This window comes from Notolepis coatsorum, assembly GCF_963971535.1.
Source record: "Notolepis coatsorum genome assembly, chromosome: 9".
Taxonomy (NCBI): domain Eukaryota; kingdom Metazoa; phylum Chordata; class Actinopteri; order Aulopiformes; family Paralepididae; genus Notolepis; species Notolepis coatsorum.
The window spans coordinates 115541626-115559296 of record NC_140173.1 but is presented as its reverse complement, the minus strand read 5'-3'; the positions used below and the strand labels follow the sequence as shown (position 1 = coordinate 115559296).

The window sequence follows — 17671 nt, the reverse complement described above, 5'->3', positions numbered from 1 at the left end:
AGCTTGGAAGTGCAACTGTCTCTCACTAACACTTTTTTTTTTTTTTTTTTTCTTTTTACTGATCATGGCGCCGCAACGAACGGCTGCCTCTCTGATCGCTCCGTCGAGACTGTGCTTTCTTTTGTTAATTTTTATAGTATTAAGAGTTTTATTTGCACCTACTGTTGGTGCATTATACGTGTATGACCGTCAGTCAATCATTGACATTGGATTAAAGAAAACTTACCGATTGGATTGCTCTCTGGATCGGATTGCCGAACAACAACAATGGCCAGCGGAGATCCTTTGTTGTGGCCGTGGCCAAAACCAGGAGACGCCACGACGACGAGGGAAGAGAGCCGGGGTCCGGAACAGACTGAGGTCCAAACGACACAGAACCACATTGCCCAGCATATTGTTGGCCAATGTGCAATCGATAGGAAATAAACTGGACGACATCAGAGCACGGATCCAATTCCAGAGGGACATTCGGGATTGTAACGTCCTCTGTTTCACAGAAACTTGGCTGAGTCCAGATGTCCCGAATCACGCAATAGAACCGGCAGACCACTTCTTCGTCCTTCGCAAGGACCGGACGGCAGAAGAGTCACTAAAGAAGAAAGGAGGCGGCATTGCCTTCATGATAAACAAGGAGTGGTGCGATATAGGCAACGCAAAGGAACTGTCTAACCACTGCTCCCCAGACCTGGAGTTTATCACGATAAAATGTCGACCCTTCTTCCTCCCAAGAGAGTTAACGTCCATCATCCTCATCGGAGTGTACATTCCACCACACGCGAACACTGGGGTCGCACTTTCAAAACTTCACGACGAGGTAAACAAACAACAGATAGCTAGCGTTGACGCTGCCATTTTGGTTCTGGGTGATTTCAACAGCACGCGTCTTAAAAAGGTGTTGCCGAATTTCTATCAGCATGTGACCTGTCCCACCAGAGGCGAGAACATATTAGACCATGTATACTCGCAATTTAAGAATGGGTATAAGTCACAGGCTCTTAGTCCATTCGGTAAGTCCGATCACGCCGCAATATTCCTTTTGCCAAAGTATAAACAAAGTCTCAAGCGAACGCCGGTGGTCTCGCGAGAGGTTAAGCGTTGGGCCGTGACGTCAGAGGAGTCACTCCAAGCTGCACTTGAATGCACAGACTGGAGTGTATTCCGTGATAACACAGCCAATATTAACGAATACACTGAAACGGTGCTTGACTATGTCTGTACTCTGGTAGAAGAAACAATCCCCTCCACCACAATTAAAATCTACCCAAATCAAAAGCCCTGGGTAGACAAATCCGTCCGTGAGGCTCTGAAAGTGCGCACATCAGCATACAACACCGGGCTGGAGACAGGCAACATGGAAGAACACAAGATGGCAAGATACAACGTCAGGAGAGCAGTAAAAGAGGCAAAACGGCGTTACAGGGATAAAGTTGAACTTCAGTTCGAACAGGCTGACTCTAGAGGCATGTGGCAGGGCCTCAGAACAATGACAGATTACAAAGGCACCTCCCTCAAACTGAATAATGACATCTCCTTAGCAAATGATCTCAATTCCTTCTATGCGAGGTTTGAGGCTGTGAATAAAAACACCAGCCTACAAACCACGGCAATGGGGGGGGGGGGGTCTGCTGATGGAGACTCAGTGTTCAGGGTAACAGAGCATGAGGTGAGACGGATCTTTAAAAAAGTGAATATCAGGAAGGCAGCAGGACCGGACGGCATCCCCGGCCGCGTCCTAAAAGTCTGTGCCGACCAACTGGCCCCGGTATTCACTGACATCTTCAACCTGTCCTTGGAACAGGCTGTCATCCCCACCTGTCTGAAGAAGTCCACCATCATCCCTGTACCCAAAAAATCTACGCCCGCTTGCCTCAACGACTACCGCCCTGTAGCCCTCACCTCCATAGCCATGAAGTGCTTTGAGAAGCTAGTGAAGGGCTACATCTGTTCCTCCCTCCCCATCAACCTGGACCCTCTGCAATTTGCATATCGCCCCAACAGGTCCACGGAGGACGCCATAGCCCATGTGCTGCACACAGCAGCATCACACCTGGACAAGAGGCAGGGGAACTATGTGAGAATGCTGATCATCGACTACAGCTCAGCATTCAATACCATAGTCCCCTCCAAACTCATAGCCAAGCTCAGGGACCTGGGCTTGAACTATGACCTCTGCCAGTGGGTCTTGGACTTCCTGACGGGCAGACCCCAGGTGGTAAGAGCAGGCAACTGCACCTCCTCATCCATCACGCTCAACGTAGGGGCCCCCCAGGGCTGTGTTCTGAGCCCCCTCCTCTACTCCCTGTACACACATGACTGCGTAGCACAGCGGAACAACAACACCATCATCAAATTTGCTGATGACACAGTAGTGGTGGGCCTGATCTCTGCCAACGACGAAAGGGCCTACCTGGAAGAGGTAGAGAACGTGTCACAGTGGTGTCAGGAGAACTGCCTCTCCCTGAACGTCAGCAAAACAAAAGAGATGATTGTGGACTTCAGGAGGTCGGGGGTCAAGGACTACAGCCCCCTCAGCATCGACGGGGCACCGGTTGAGAGAGTGAACAGTTTCAAGTACCTCGGAGCCCACATATCCGAGGATTTGACATGGACCACACACATTGACAGTGTTGTGAAGAAGGCACGACAACGCCTCTACTTCCTCAGGCGCCTAAGGAAGTTCCAAGTCAGTCAGAAGATCCTTAGGAACTTCTACTCATGTACAATAGAGAGCATCCTGACTGGCAACATCACCTCCTGGTTTGGGAATAGCACTGCACAAGACCGTAGCAGACTACAAAGAGTGACACGTTCAGCCGAACGCACAATTGGAGGGGGGCTTCCCACCCTCCAGAACATTTACAACAAGCGGTGCAAGGGGAAGGCTAAGAGAATTATTATTATTATTAAGGACTCGAGCCACCCGAACAACTGCCTCTTTGAACTGCTGCGGTCAGGCAAGCGATACCAGAGTCTTAAGGCGAGCACAGAAAGACTCAGAAGAAGCTTCTATCCCCATCAGGCTGCTAAACGAACAATAAACACTATGCAACAACCATCAAATGCACACAGCACACACACCCACACGCACACACTCACTTAAACAAACAACACACTGCAGCACCCACTCTCCACACTTTAGATCACACAAACACACTTTATATTTATTGATAAAGGATTTGCACTACAACTCGTACACCTACTGTAAATTGTACCTAAATTGCACCTCATCCTACTTCTGCCTTGCACTATATAGTATTGTATATTAGTACACTACACAGTATTGTATATTATATGGTAACTCAGTTACGTCTACTCTGCATCGAACATTGTACATATGTCTATACTGAACACTGTGACCTAATTTTTTTACTTCTAAATTACATGCTATACTATGTTATTTTATTTCATACTTATCTTGTCTTGCACAGTCTCTGGAGCGTAACAGTAAGAAGCATTTTGTATAAAAGTATTCTGTACTTCTGTATGACAACTATTAAAGAAACTTGAAACATCCAACTGTCTCTCACTAACACATCCAACTGTTCTCACTAACACATCCAACTGTTCTCACTAACACATCCAACTTCTCTTTTTTATTTTTTTACCTACTTTCTATAGAAGCATCTAAGAATGAAGTGACAGTGTGTTATTGGTTTGATTGATTGAATGATTGAAAATCTTATTAATGTCCGCCTTGTTTCGAACTGGTTAAGAACTGTTAAGAACTTCATTCTTAGATGCTTCTATAGAAAGTAGGTACAAAAAATATATATATTTCTTTGCCCTATAGGAGGCAAATTCTTTTTTTTAAACCTACTTTCTATAGAAGCAGCTGGGAGGTGCGCTGTTATATATCGTATAGCTTACGCTCTGCACTCTAGTGGAACCCTATCCCTTATCAATCTAATACTGAATAATTGTCTTCACATGTACACACCCATCCGCCTGGCCACACCCACATCCGCTCCTCTACATAAGCGGGGTCGTGGCCATACTAACAGCTCCTTCCCTATTTTCACCACCGTAGAAGTGACTGTATACACCACTTTGAGTTTAGTGCCGAAATAGTTGTTGGAAAGGAGCTACGTGGACATTGTATCTTATTTTTCTCTCTCTCGCAATTTTACGAGAAAAGCTAAGTCATAATGTTTGCACCTTCGGAGGGTTTGGACGCTCACAACGTCACCCTTCACCAGTGCTTCACCATTGCCGCGTCCTCCGTGCGTCGTGGGCCGTCTCTGGCTCCACGGTCGTGGCAGTCAGATACGCCCGGGCTGTGCCCGGTGGTGAGTTTGCCTCTCCGAGGGGCCATTGAGCCTCCATCTCCCATGAGATGGCCTGGTTCCGGCCCTGGTTCCCCCACCAGTGGACAGTCGGCCGATAGGCTGACAGCTCCTCTGGTGGCAGGGGATTTGCGACGCAGACTCTTCGCCTCAGCTCGCTCTCGTCGTAAGGCGGCGAGCAGCAGGGGCGAACGGCCAGGCTTTGATGTTGTGCTGGAGCCGGACGAGAGTTCTCTTGCCTCGTCTCCATTTCCGATGGAGACTGAGGATTATATGGAGGGGGCGAGAGCTCTCTTGTTCGAAGCCCCAGTAGAGATGTATCACTCTCCCCCTCGGGGAGTGGCAGGGAGTGTTGCGTCTCCTTGGGGTCCCTTGTACTCCAGGGTTGGGTTAGAACCTCCGACCCTGAGACAAGATGCCCAGCTATCTGCCGCGTCGGATGGTGGCGCCCGGTGCAGTAGGGCGGGCCATACTTTTTTTTTTTTGGAAAATCAATCGAGTGGGGTGTCTAAAATATGTGTTTTTTTGTGGGGAATTCAAATATGGGATTCTTTTTCTAATCGGATAACTCCTACCTACATTGTTTTGGGTTTCAAAATGGCCGATTTGACCATTTTTCACCCCTTGGCCATACATGGATGCCAACATGAATCTGAAGGAAATCCTAACATGCAAGGTGTCTAAATGATGTGTTTCTTAATGGGAAATTCAAATATGAGGTAATTCTTGGGATTGGATAAATATAACATGCATAATTTTGGATTTCAAAATGGCTGATTTTACCATTTGAACCCATTGGTATTGTATTACAAAATTGCAAAGATAAAAAATATATGGGAAATCATTTATAATGACAAAGCCATCAAATGTATTAACAAGTGAACTGTATATAACTGGATACAACTCCAAAGATCAATAATAATAATAATAATACTAACAATAATAAATTGTATTTGTAATGCACACAAACACCTAAGTGCTAAATCTCGATCTCCTGACTTCTTGAACTTTGCCAGGTTCCAATATCTTGATTGGACTCATTCTTGGATGGCAAGATCTCCTACTGTACTGCTTTAGCCACCAACCTACAAACACAAACTTAAAGTCAACGTCAGCCATAAATAGGTGAGCTCTTTCCAGAACTACTCAGCAAAAACCTCTGTAACCATTTAAACAAACATCTCAATGTATTGAGAAAATCCATGGGGCTCCATCAATCCTCTATCTTCTTAAATTTGATCAGGTTGCACAAGTCCTGCTTGGATTCATTCTTGGACATCAGCCTCCTGCTGGTCTCCTGAGCCCTGATCCCTCCATCCCTTTTTTCTTGTGAAAAGTACTTAGCAGAGGCTTCAGTCACCATTTTAACAACCCTCTCGATGCTTTGTGTGTGGCAAGGCCAGTCGAGAACCTCCATGGGGGTGTTGATTAAGTTCTTCACCTCGGAGGTGCTTAGGGAGCAGGTGAGAGTTGGCTCTGACAAATCTTCTGACCAGCTGATTAAGCCACCAATGCTGGAAGCGTCACTATTGATGTGAGGTGTTCTTCTGATCCTGACACAGGAGTCTCCCAGCTGAGTGTCTGGATCCCCCTCTCCCCTGATGGCCAGGATTCTCTCCACCCCCTCAATTCTCTCTTTTTGATCCTCAGAGCACAGCAGTGTTTGGAGGATGGCTTCACTGTGGGCATACCAAGCAGATCTTCTCACAGTTGGCATCACAACATCCAGCACCTCCTTCCTCTGAGACTTGAGGCAGTCCAGCTGAAACAGGATGTGCCTAGGCCCTTCGATCCAGGAGTGCTTGACCTTCATGTTGAACCAACATGGATAATACACTCCAATGATGAATTCCACAATGCATTGTAGATTATTCAGGTTCTTTCTTTTAAGTTGATGCTTTGACACCCAGAGCCTGAGGAGTCTGTTTGCTGTGGTGAGCCAGCGGCTGTGGTTTACCGGTCCAATCTCCAGCAGAGCCAGCCTTGCACAAAGCACTCCATCCCTGATTGCACAGACCAGCTTATAGCCATAGTGTTGATCAGTTGAGAGATCTTGAATGATCTTCTCAGGCAGCTTGATCAGCGGAGGGCCAAGAAAGATCCTGGTGAAGTTAGGATTGATCTCCAAGTCTGTAACAGAATCAAGGAGCTGTCCTATTGGCCCAGACAATTTGTTGTCTGACAGAGTAGCCCCATCAACTTCAACAATGAGACGGCGCAGTGGAAGTTCACCAGTGTTCAGGTTGCACACCAACCAGACCAGCTTTCTCCCCAGGTGCAGCTCCAGCTTCCGCATTACACCTGCCTTCACTCCAGTGTTGACATTGGTCGAGTCTCCTCCAATGGCCCACAAGGTCTTATCAGAACCTCTCTCTTTCAGCCAGGCAAACGGGACCTTAGCAATCTTCTCTGCATGGGACTCCTCTTTAGTTGCTTTCTCTGGTGTAAAGTGGAACAGATAGTTGCTGCCAGGCTCACTAGCAACACTAGTGTTCTTCCTTGATCTTTGCAGGAAAAGATTGGTCACTGCCCTCAGCTTCCATCATCACATTGGTCATGTCAATCCGCCCATCAAAGAGGATACAGGAGATCCCCCCCTCCTCCCTGCACTTCTCCTCAAACTCTTCCCCCAGCTCTTGCATCAACTTTTCTTGTGCTCTCTTAACCTTGTTCTTATCAATCACTTTACTTGTGTCATCTTCTAAGATGAGTCCTGCATCAATCAGAGCTGCAGTTGCTATAGCTGCAGTTGGCCTTAGACCTATGCCATACCTTACACTAGCAAGGGCGATGTTTGGAATCTCATCATAATTTTTCCGTAGCTTTGCTGAAGCTGCAGGGTCAGTTTCAGGAATGAGCTCAACTTCAGGGACTGTAAGGAAGCTCTCAACATCCTTCCTGGCAACCTTGTCTGCTGCTGCAAAGCTTTCTTCTTTGCCCCTTCTCCTTTTCTCTGCCTTCTTTTCCATCCCCTGCCTTTCCAATGTTTTAAGAAGATAGAGGATTGATGGAGCCCCATGGATTTTCTCAATACATTGAGACGTTTGTTAAAATGGTTACAGAGGTTTCTGCTGAGTAGTTCTGGAAAGAGCTCACCTATTTATGGCTGACGTTGACTTTAAGTTTGTGTTTGTAGGTTGGTGGCTAAAGCAGTACAGTAGGAGATCTTGCCATCCAAGAATGAGTCCAATCAAGATATTGGAACCTGGCAAAGTTCAAGAAGTCAGGAGATCGAGATTTAGCACTTAGGTGTTTGTGTGCATTACAAATACAATTTATTATTGTTAGTATTATTATTATTGATCTTTGGAGTTGTATCCAGTTATATACAGTTCACTTGTTAATACATTTGATGGCTTTGTCATTATAAATGATTTCCCATATATTTTTTATCTTTGCAATTTTGTAATACAATACCAATGGGTTCAAATGGTAAAATCAGCCATTTTGAAATCCAAAATTATGCAGGTTATATTTATCCTATCCCAAAAATGACCTCATATTTGAATTCCCCATTAAGAAACACATCATTTAGACACCTTGCATGTTAGGATTTCCTTCAGATACATGTTGGCATCCATGTATGGCCAAGGGGTGAAAAATGGTAAAATCAACCATTTTGAAATCCAAAATGATGTAGGTTAGAGTTATCCTATCCCAAAAATGTACTCATATTTGAATTCCCCATTAAGAAACACATCATTTAGACACCTTGCATGTTAGGATTTCCTTCAGATTCATGTTGGCATCTATGTATGGCCAAGGGGTGAAAAATGGTCAAATCGGCCATTTTGAAATCCAAAACAATGTAGGTAGGAGTTATCCGATTAGAAAAATAATCCCATATTTGAATTCCCCACAAAAAAACACATATTTTAGACACCCCACTCGATTGATTTTCCAAAAAAAAAAAAGTATGGCCCGCCCTACCGGTGCAGCCTCCCGCACATGAGGGACACGAGTGACGTGGAGGGAGGTACGCAAGGGGAGTTGCTTGCCTTGTTCCCCGAGCTCATGGCAGCCGCCGCAGCCGCTAATGACGTGGCGTTGCCGCAGCCACTGCCAGCACCTGTTCCTGATGACATGATAGGTCATCTCTGGCAACGTCGTCCTGTGAGAGAGACGGGCGTTGTCTGCCCATTCTTCCCATCGATGGAGGCCTACGTGACACAGGGACAGGTAATCTCCCGCATTGTTGGCCTTACCCCCGCCTACGTGCCAGTCACGCGGGTGGTGGGTTTGGTCCAGGGGCTAAAGGACGGGGTGCCTTGGCTTGATAGCCCGATGGCATCCATACTTTGTCCCGAAATTGATTGATTGATTGATTGAATACTTTATTTTGACACAAATCGTAGGACAAAAACATTTTAAAAGACAAGACAATAACAGTGTCAACAACGCTGGTCAAAAATGGATAAAACACAATAAAGCCAAGGCTTGTTTCCATTGTGGTCCATACATGGAACATAAAAAGGCACAGAAACACAAATGGACATGTACACTAGACAATGGTGTGGGAGCCATTGTGCAAGCCGGTGCCCCAAGGGAAATCGGCTAGGCAGTTGGCTAATTGGAGTGACCAGGTGTACATCGCCGCGACTCAGAGCCTAGCTGCGACCTCCAACATCGCGCAGCTAGCGCGCTACATGTCGGGGCTGATGGCGGGCGGGTCGGTATTGGATGACAATCAACAATACCTTCATGCCCAGGCGGCTGGAGCCATCCTGCACCTAACCCAGCTGCAGGCGATAGCCGCGGGGAAGGAGCGCGCCCTGGCCACTCTCTCCCAGCGCCACCTTTGGCTGGAGCAGGCGCGGGTGCCGGAACAGAGGAGGATTCCGCTGCTCACGGCCCCCCTCTCTGATGCTGGGCTATTCGGGTCGGCCATGTAGCAGATAACGGCAGCCTGCAGAGAGATGGAGGAGGAGCACTCTGTGCTCCAACCCCATTTCCCCCGACCTGATGCCACCGGTGATGTCCGGAAGAAGCAACACCGGCAGAGGACCGCGACCGTTGCCTCCGCCACCGCCGCTGCTGGACCTTCGGCGAAGAAGGCCAGGAGTGGAGGAAGTGCCTTGTCCGCTGCAGCCAGCTGCTCCACGCCCGGAGGTAACGGTAGGGATCGTCATGACCAGGCTCCCCAGAACCGTTCCTCCGGGCCGGTTCCCCGTGGGGGCAAACAGCGCTCTGCACGCAGCAGGCGTTACTCCCCTGTTTACCCCTGTCCCTTCTCCCCCCCCCCCAACATATGATTTTGTTATTAAATAAAAAAAAGTCCTTCCTGGTGAGGGACTGTTTTTTGTTACAAAATTTGTGTTTATTCACTATATATTGGGGATACGATGTATAACCCTCACCTAGCTGTGGGGTTGTGTGCTTGCTTAGGGAGTAGGACAGTTTTCTGGTCGCTATGTGTGCTTAGCAAGGCCTGTGGCTAGCACTCGGTCGAAAGACTTGTCTTCCCTCATCATGAAGAAGACTGTGTTCTTCTTGCAGTAGTAAGAGTGAACTTTACCTTTTTTATCTGAGGGGGTTGTGTGTATTCTGTTACGTTTGGGAAACATGGCATCGAGTCCACAACCAGGTTAGAGTGTTAGCCTACAGAAGTAATCACATATGTAGCTTGTACAGAGGTCTTTGACCCTCTCTTTAAACGTCTGTGTTTTCTCTTTACTTGGTGAAGTATGTAAACACGGGTGACGTGTTCGCACATGAGCCTAAAGCCTTGTATAAAAACCCGTTTTCACAAACGAGTTTATCGTCTGTGGCTGGCGTGCAATGGTTGAGCTTATCCTAGTGGATATACGCTTTTCATGTAGCATGCTAGGTAAACTGGTATCATGCGCTGCTTGTTTGTTTTCATCGTATCCGGGGTATGGGGTCATAAGGGGGTGAACTGATAAACCCCTCCCCCCCTTTTTCTGATTGGCCAGGGGGTTGGACCTCCTGTTCTTCGGTCTTCCTGTCACGCTGTCGGGTCAGCGCGTCACAGGGTGGGGAGAGGGGGGGTGGGGGGAGCTCCCTGGTCCCACGCCATATTTGGGCAGGTGGGTCACGGAATTTCCCCGGCCATAGAATACGTCACTGGGCGCGTTTCTATTGGTCGTGAGTAGGGATGCTCGATATTGGCTTTTTTACCTATACCGATATTGTCCAACTCTTAATTTCCGATACCGATATCAACCGATACCGATATATGCAGGGTTTCCCACCCCAAAAAATGGAATAATTTCAGGTAATTAACATTACATATCTCTTGTTGTGGAATTAACACAACATTATGCATACTTTTGACAATAAATTAAATCTGAATGTGTTCTTACTTGCTTGCCTGGGTAAATAAAGGTTATAGAAATGTAAAAAAAAAATATATATATATATATATATTTTTTTTTAAAACCGATACCGATATTTTCCGATATCACATTTTAATGCCGATATCGGCCGATAATATCGGTAGGCCGATAATATCGGACATCTCTAGTCGTGAGGCTTCCGTGAGTTTTTTTCAGGCTCCATGTTGTGGACTGCTGTCATTGTCAAGAATGAGTTATGTGGTGCGTTGGAAACTTTGTTTTCTGCTCTGCTCTCTATTGCTGTTGAGCTTTTGGTCACATGGCTCAATGTTTACATATATCTTTTCAATTATTACTCACGTGGGAGGTCTCTCTGGGGGTTCCCTGTCTCCTCTCTTTTATACAGAGCAGTGTTGACAGGGTTTTTTCCCTCAGACGTGTCATATGGGGCCCATATCAGTGTCTTTTGGCCACCTTCCTGCCGCTCGTCCCAGGCGGCGTGGAGGGAACGTTATCTGGTTTCTTGGTAGAATTACCATTGATGTGTTTTGGGTCTCGACGTGTCTCTGGCCATGGGTGCTTCAGTGTGGAACCACGCATGGGCTGGCGTGCCTTGGTTGCTCATTATAGAAACAGCGTTTTTTGTAGAGCGACTGGGATGGAGATTTTATGTCCTCCGAGCGCCAGTGTACTAGATTAGTCTCGACGAACTCTCGCTCATCTCTGGGGGGAGATGACGGAGTAGATCAAAGCATTGGCGGAGGGGTGTCACGCCCATGGGGTGGGCCACCGGGTACGGTGCATTCGTGTTCTGACCGTTTTGGTGGCGCCCTCTGTGATGTTTTAGATCGACACGTGTACCTACCCCCCTCTTAGGACTGGGGATGGCGGCATGACTAGGACACTGGACTGGTTCTGGTCGCGCCGGACCAGGTCAGTTAACCCGTTGTCCGCCGAGGCGCAGATCTGTTGTTCTGGTACCCTGAAGGACTTTGTGCTTTTTTGGGGGGGTAAATGCCGGGTTGGCCCGGGCGTCGCAGGGTTTGATGTTATGGAGGTGTGTGTCGTGGTTACGTCACTACGAGTTATCCTTCGCAGTTGCTTGGTCCATATTGTGTTGTACCTTGCGCTGTGCTAAGGGGCCTGGTCCTTCTCCATTCTTTTTCGCCCCTCCCTTCCCCTGCTTGGCGGGGCTGGGAGGGGGCTGTCGAGGTGGTTCTATTGTACCCCTCTGGCATCCCTGTGTACGTCCCGGTCCGCCGGGCCCAGGTCCGGACTCGTTCTCGTTCTCGACCTGTTGGCCTAGGTCACAGGTCGGCAATAGGTGGCCCGCGGGCCGAAATTGGCCCGACAGCAATAATATCTGGCCCCTCAGATTATATATAAAAAAAAATTAAAAGTATTATTATTATAATTTTTTTTAAATCAGACCAACTAGGCTAGGCTATATGTTAGCTATAATGTCCAAATAGAGAAACTACCACCACCTAAAGAATGCTTATTATACTTTGTTTTATCCATGTTGAGAGTGAATAACAGGTAGGCAGCTAGGTGCAATGTAGCACTTGCTCAACATGAAAAAAGTCGGTGGAGAGCGCCTGGTGCTGAAATAACAAACAAGCAGTGTGGTGTGAAATTAAAACACCAGTTCAGTAAGTCATTCAAACTTTATCTTTACTTATATATGACTGTGACGGCACCACACATGTGAACAGTAACAATGCAATTAAACTGAAGTCAAATCAGAGCAAAAAAAGCTGAATCCGCTTCAAGAAGAAGACATTAGGTATATAAGGAATTACAAGGAGACATTTATTAACTAAATAAAAAATACAATTTGGCTTTTAACCCTCTAAAGCCGGGCGCAACACTAGACATGTTTTGTAAAACCTTAAATATCTTTGGATTTGTTTGTGATAAAGACTTGCTTTATTGTATCGGAATCGATTGTCATCAAAAAATTTAGTGCATCTCTCCGAGAATGCGTGGATGTAAAGCATAGAATCTTGAAATATCTAGATTGGTTGTTTTCTCTGGACTGCATCTAATCCGCTGTATCTCCATTTATCATATATCTATGTCTGTCACTATAGCCAATGGAAATGCTAGAAATGGTCACGTGGGGCGCCCCAGTGGCGAACCACATAACGCGCTGAGTCGCGGCACGGCCGACCCGGTTTCGATTCCCGAACCCGTCGTTATTTGCTGAATGTCTTCCCCCCACTCTGTCTCCCGTTCCTCCTCTCTCTCTCTCTCTACTGGACTGCCCAGTAGATAAAAGCGATAAACGCTAAAAAATAAATCTTAAAAAAAATTGTCACATGGACTGGGAGAACCAATGGAAGATTCCTATTGTTTCTCAATAGTCCAGTGCACTCCACAGAAAGGGCCGTCAGATAGACGCATTAGTTGCATGTAATGCATTCAGTGCAAATGTGTATGTCGTTTACAGTTTATTATGCCACCTATGCAGCTCGTTTATTTTGTCCATTATCTGCCTCTGCCACAAATGTATGTCTTAGTTATAAGGTGGTCTGTCACAGAGTTAAAATGTTTTCACTATCAATATATAAAATTAGCCATTGTTTTTGTTACCGGCCCCCCATACAATGGCTTGGAAAAAATTGGCCCTCGGCCAAACTTAATTGCCTACCCCTGGCCTAGGTTAACCCCTTCTTGAAAACTGAAACACTTGTACTGCCTGTATAGCCGGTGTATACGCGCAGTTGTGTTTCGGAGTTTTTTCTTCGGGGGGTTAAGGGAACAACCGCCTCCTGTTAAACTAAACATAGGGGGGTTGTTGATTCCCCGGTGTGTTGGTAGCAGAGTCGACTCTCGGGTTTAGGCCGGGCTTGACCCCGTCTGCCTGCGAGTGTGCCCCCGCACTTTTCATGACGTCTGCCAATCGTGTCAGCCTTCTCTACCTCGACCTCTCTAGGGGGTCGGGTTTTGTGGAGGCTGCGACATGGTGCACAGCATAACGAACGCCCCTTCCGCCGGGGTGCTGTTCACAGTAGACCCCTTAGGCGCCTGTCTAGTCCACAGTGCTCCGGGCACAGGTCGAGTTACGCTCTTGCCCTGTTGCCAGGATTGAGGGATCAACCTCTTTGGGGGTTGTCTCCCCGGTGCGCCGACTGGCCCCACAGTGTTGTGGGGGTGTAGCCTCTGAGAGTGCTTCAGGGCGGCGTGCTGTAGGGGGGAAGGGCCTGCTCTTGGATTGGGCCCTGTCCGATACGCTGGCGATGTGGGGGGTGGTGTCACTACTGACCGTCTGGTGGGGTCTCGATGCTGCGGCATCGTTGGCCTCACCAGGCCGCCTTTTTTCCGGGGGGTCCTGACCCTCAGGCTGTAACAGGTTTTTTTTTCTTCCTGTTCGTTCCCTAGTGGGATGTGGGATGCGCGCCTGAGTAGTCGCGGATCCTTCTGTGTGAAGGTAAGTCCCACGATCTGCTCACCGTGTGCGTTGAGTTGCTAAACCCTCTTCACACAGTCGGATCCGATTCCCTCCCGTCCCCCTCTAGGGGGGCCGTCCCCCTCTAGGGGGGTCCGGGGGCTCGGGTCCTCCCCGGTTCTGATGGTTGTGGGGGGCCTCAGCGGGTACATTTGTCGAGCTTCCGTTATGCTCAGCTCCTGTGTTCCACTAGAGTGCAGAGCGTAAGCTATACGATATATAACATACGGTCCTCCTGGACTTTAATTGGAATGTAATGCTCTTAAAGAGAAAGGGCCTCCTAATCATAACCACTAGGACTGGACCCTGTTTTGATACATATAATCAATGTATGGTATGAAGAGACTTGGACTAGAAACTAGTCTGTCACCCAAAATACCTTTGAGACAGAATTAACTCGTACCCATGACTCTGGATAACAAGGAAATGTGGCATCAGAAAGGGATTCACTATCTGGAGGACTGTTACGAGAATGGATCCCTGATGTCTTTTGAACCACTAAAGAGGAAGTATGACTTATCCAGCAAAGATCCTTTCTTAAAACCACTCTGGGACCTAAAATTACTTTACCAGTGCTCAGTGATCTAGAAAAGCTGCTTCGTGAGGGAAATGTACTTGGGTTCATTTAAAAAAAATAAAATTTTTATGGATGGCGTTCAAAGCCAGGCTTGTACAAATCTAGAGAGAGGTGGGAATCCAACATTCATTTAACAATTGATGCAGAATTTTGGTCCGAATTGTGCCAAAAACTTTTGTCAGCCACTATATAGATTATAACTTTCTTCACCAACTCTATTTCACACCACAGAGATTACATAAACACAAACCTGAGTTATCAAATATGTGTTTTACATGTGGTATAAGAGGAGGGCTCGCTTTTGCATTGCACCTGGCCGTGTACAAAACATAATAACTTTTGGTGCGATTTCTGTGATATCATGACAAAATGTACAGGATTTACCTTCCTATTAGATCCGCAAATGTCCTTATTGGGGAATCTTACAACCAATATCACACATTTAACGCTTTCACTACCACACTACCAAAGGGTTAACCTTTTAACTGCGACAATACAGAAGGTTAACCCTTTCACTGCCACACGACAAATGGTTAACACTTTCACTACCACACTACAGAAGGTTAACCCTTTCACTACCACACTACAGATGGTTAACCTAAAAAAAAGTATTTTTTAGAAATAGCTTTGTGCATTGCCAGGAAGTGTATAGCATTGACATGGAAGTCTGATTCCCATCTCCTCATAGCTAGATGTTTTCTTTTTTTATTAATCATTGCATTCCACTAAACGTACGGTGCAACACGGCCGTCCCGGATTCGACTCCCGGACCCGGCGACCTTTGTCGAATGTCTTCCCCCTCTATCTCCCATACTTCCTCTCTCTCTCTGCCGGACTGCCCGGAGAAAAAAAAACAATAAAAATCTACCAGAAACACAATTAAAAAAAGAAGTCGAAGAGGCTGACCTTTAACTGAAAGGTCGCTGGTTCGATCCCCGGCACTGACAGGAGGGTGTATCCCGTCTGTGAGCTGATGACCGAAGAGTAGCTGGTATTACATCTACGGAGTCCACCATCTCTGCCTAAGTGTCCTTGAGCAAGGCACTGAAGCCTCAAACTGCTTCAGTGGCACTGCTCTGTGGGCTGACCCTGTGCTATGACCTCTCTGATTAAATACTTATGTGTAGGAGACTGGGTTCCAAGCTATAAGAGCCTTTTATTTATACTATTCCATTCAGCCTCAGTGTACTATATGAATAGATAATGGGCAGACATGAATACTTGATAACCAACAGTGTTCTGGTAGGTCACAGTGAGGAGCAGGCAGCTGATTCAGATTATTCTGATGTCATCATATTTGGTAATATACTGTACTGTAGGTCGAGGTGACTGGAAAAAAGGATGGTAGCACGTGCCACACACACACACACACACACACACACACACACACACACACACACACACACACACACACACACACACACACACACACACACACAGACACACACACACACACACACACACACACATTCATTCTTCCATCAATCCATCAAACATTAAAATATCTTCTCTCTCTCTCTGTCTCCCTCTCACTTACTTGCCACATAAAGTGTAGAAAGCTCCTGTGTCAAGAGGACCCATCCTCTGATGTTGGCCATAAATCATTCATCCCTCCATTCCAACAACTATATTTGCCACCCGCTCGTAACATCTCAGTGTTTAGATACAGATGGATGAGATATTTCTGTATTGCAGGACTGCATGTTGGGTTGTTTTAACTTTGTGTGTAGGATTGTTTTGGTTACCTGTAAATACATCTAGCTCAGATTATATGAAAGCGCTAGAACTGAATGCATATTCAGATTAGAAGGCTTGTTTGTGAGCCTTCACTGTGTTGTAAAGTGGAAGATACAGAAGGTTTGTAATGAGCCTTCACTCTGTGTTGTAAAGTGGATTTGAGTTCTGGAAAAGCACTATATACATTATATTTATAAAATCATTTAATTGTATAGTTATTGTAAATTTTATGAACAGGATTATGTAGATCCCCAGGGGGGAAATGTACATCTTGAGGTTTTATTACTTTTTCACTAGCATAAATGGCCAATTCTATATGTACTGATGATGAATATTAAATCACATACTGTAGACGTGTCACATGCATTTTGAAATTAGTTTGAGGAGTAATGGAATTGCAAATAATGTCATTGTAGATTTGGAGTCATTCAATCAATTCAAGAAGTACATTTTCCTTCATGTTTGTCTTTTTGTTTCTTATTTCACATCTAGTGGAAAATGATTATCAATTTACAAAGTGATTGAATTAAAATAAATATAATGTTAGTTCCTGTTTTGTGATATACTGTATAGACTATAGACGGACAGAGCTGCCTTTTGACAATGGTGTAAAAAGCATCCTACATACTAACATCCAGTTTCAACAAAGTCAGATGTCTAAGGTGACATGATACCAGTATGTTAAAAAGGTGTGATTGTTGTCAGCAAATTGATATGAAGTCTTTAATGAATCTGGAATGCCATCAAGCAGTGACCTCTAGGCAAAAGAGCCCACTTGGTATTGCACTTTGTTTAAATCTTTTGTTTTGGTTTGCGAGGGGTTGCTACTGCTGGCCACACCTCAGGCTCTGTTAAAAAGGACTGGAGAAATGTACAGTAAAATAACTCAACTAAAGTTACTAAACATCAACCCACACATCAAACCAAAACAAAAATGTGCAATACTATACCGGGGCTCTTTTGCCTAGAGGTCACTGTTTGACGGCATCACAGATTCTACCTTTAATATAAACCTGTCTTGTCTCCTCAGGGGTGTGCCCAAGGCGTGGACCTGGGCCCACTTCGGCCAGGGGTCCGGTCCCATCTTCCTGGATGGGGTTCAGTGTACAGGCAACGAGCTGTCTCTGGACGAGTGTCTTCACAACAACTGGGAGCAACACAACTGTGACCACATGGAGGACGCTGGCGTGTCCTGTAACCCATACACAGGTCAGGACTGGGCCGGTGATATGAATAGGGATGCGCCGATACCTTGTTTTCACAGCCAATACCAATTACGAGTACCAAACTTTCAGTATCGGCCAATAGCGAGTACCGATTATATCCA

General features: G+C 46.2%; 1 protein-coding gene across 2 annotated transcripts in view; it reads left to right on the top strand.

The window, feature by feature from the left end:
* Positions 1–17671, top strand: part of LOC311234170 (neurotrypsin) — a 97708-nt gene that overhangs the window by 58903 nt on the left and 21134 nt on the right. For both annotated transcript variants that reach the window (XM_084321285.1, XM_084321284.1), the window contains exon 7: positions 17375–17553. In XM_084321285.1, the coding sequence (XP_084177411.1) occupies positions 17375–17553 (179 nt within the window). The remainder of the gene's footprint in view (positions 1–17374; positions 17554–17671) is intronic.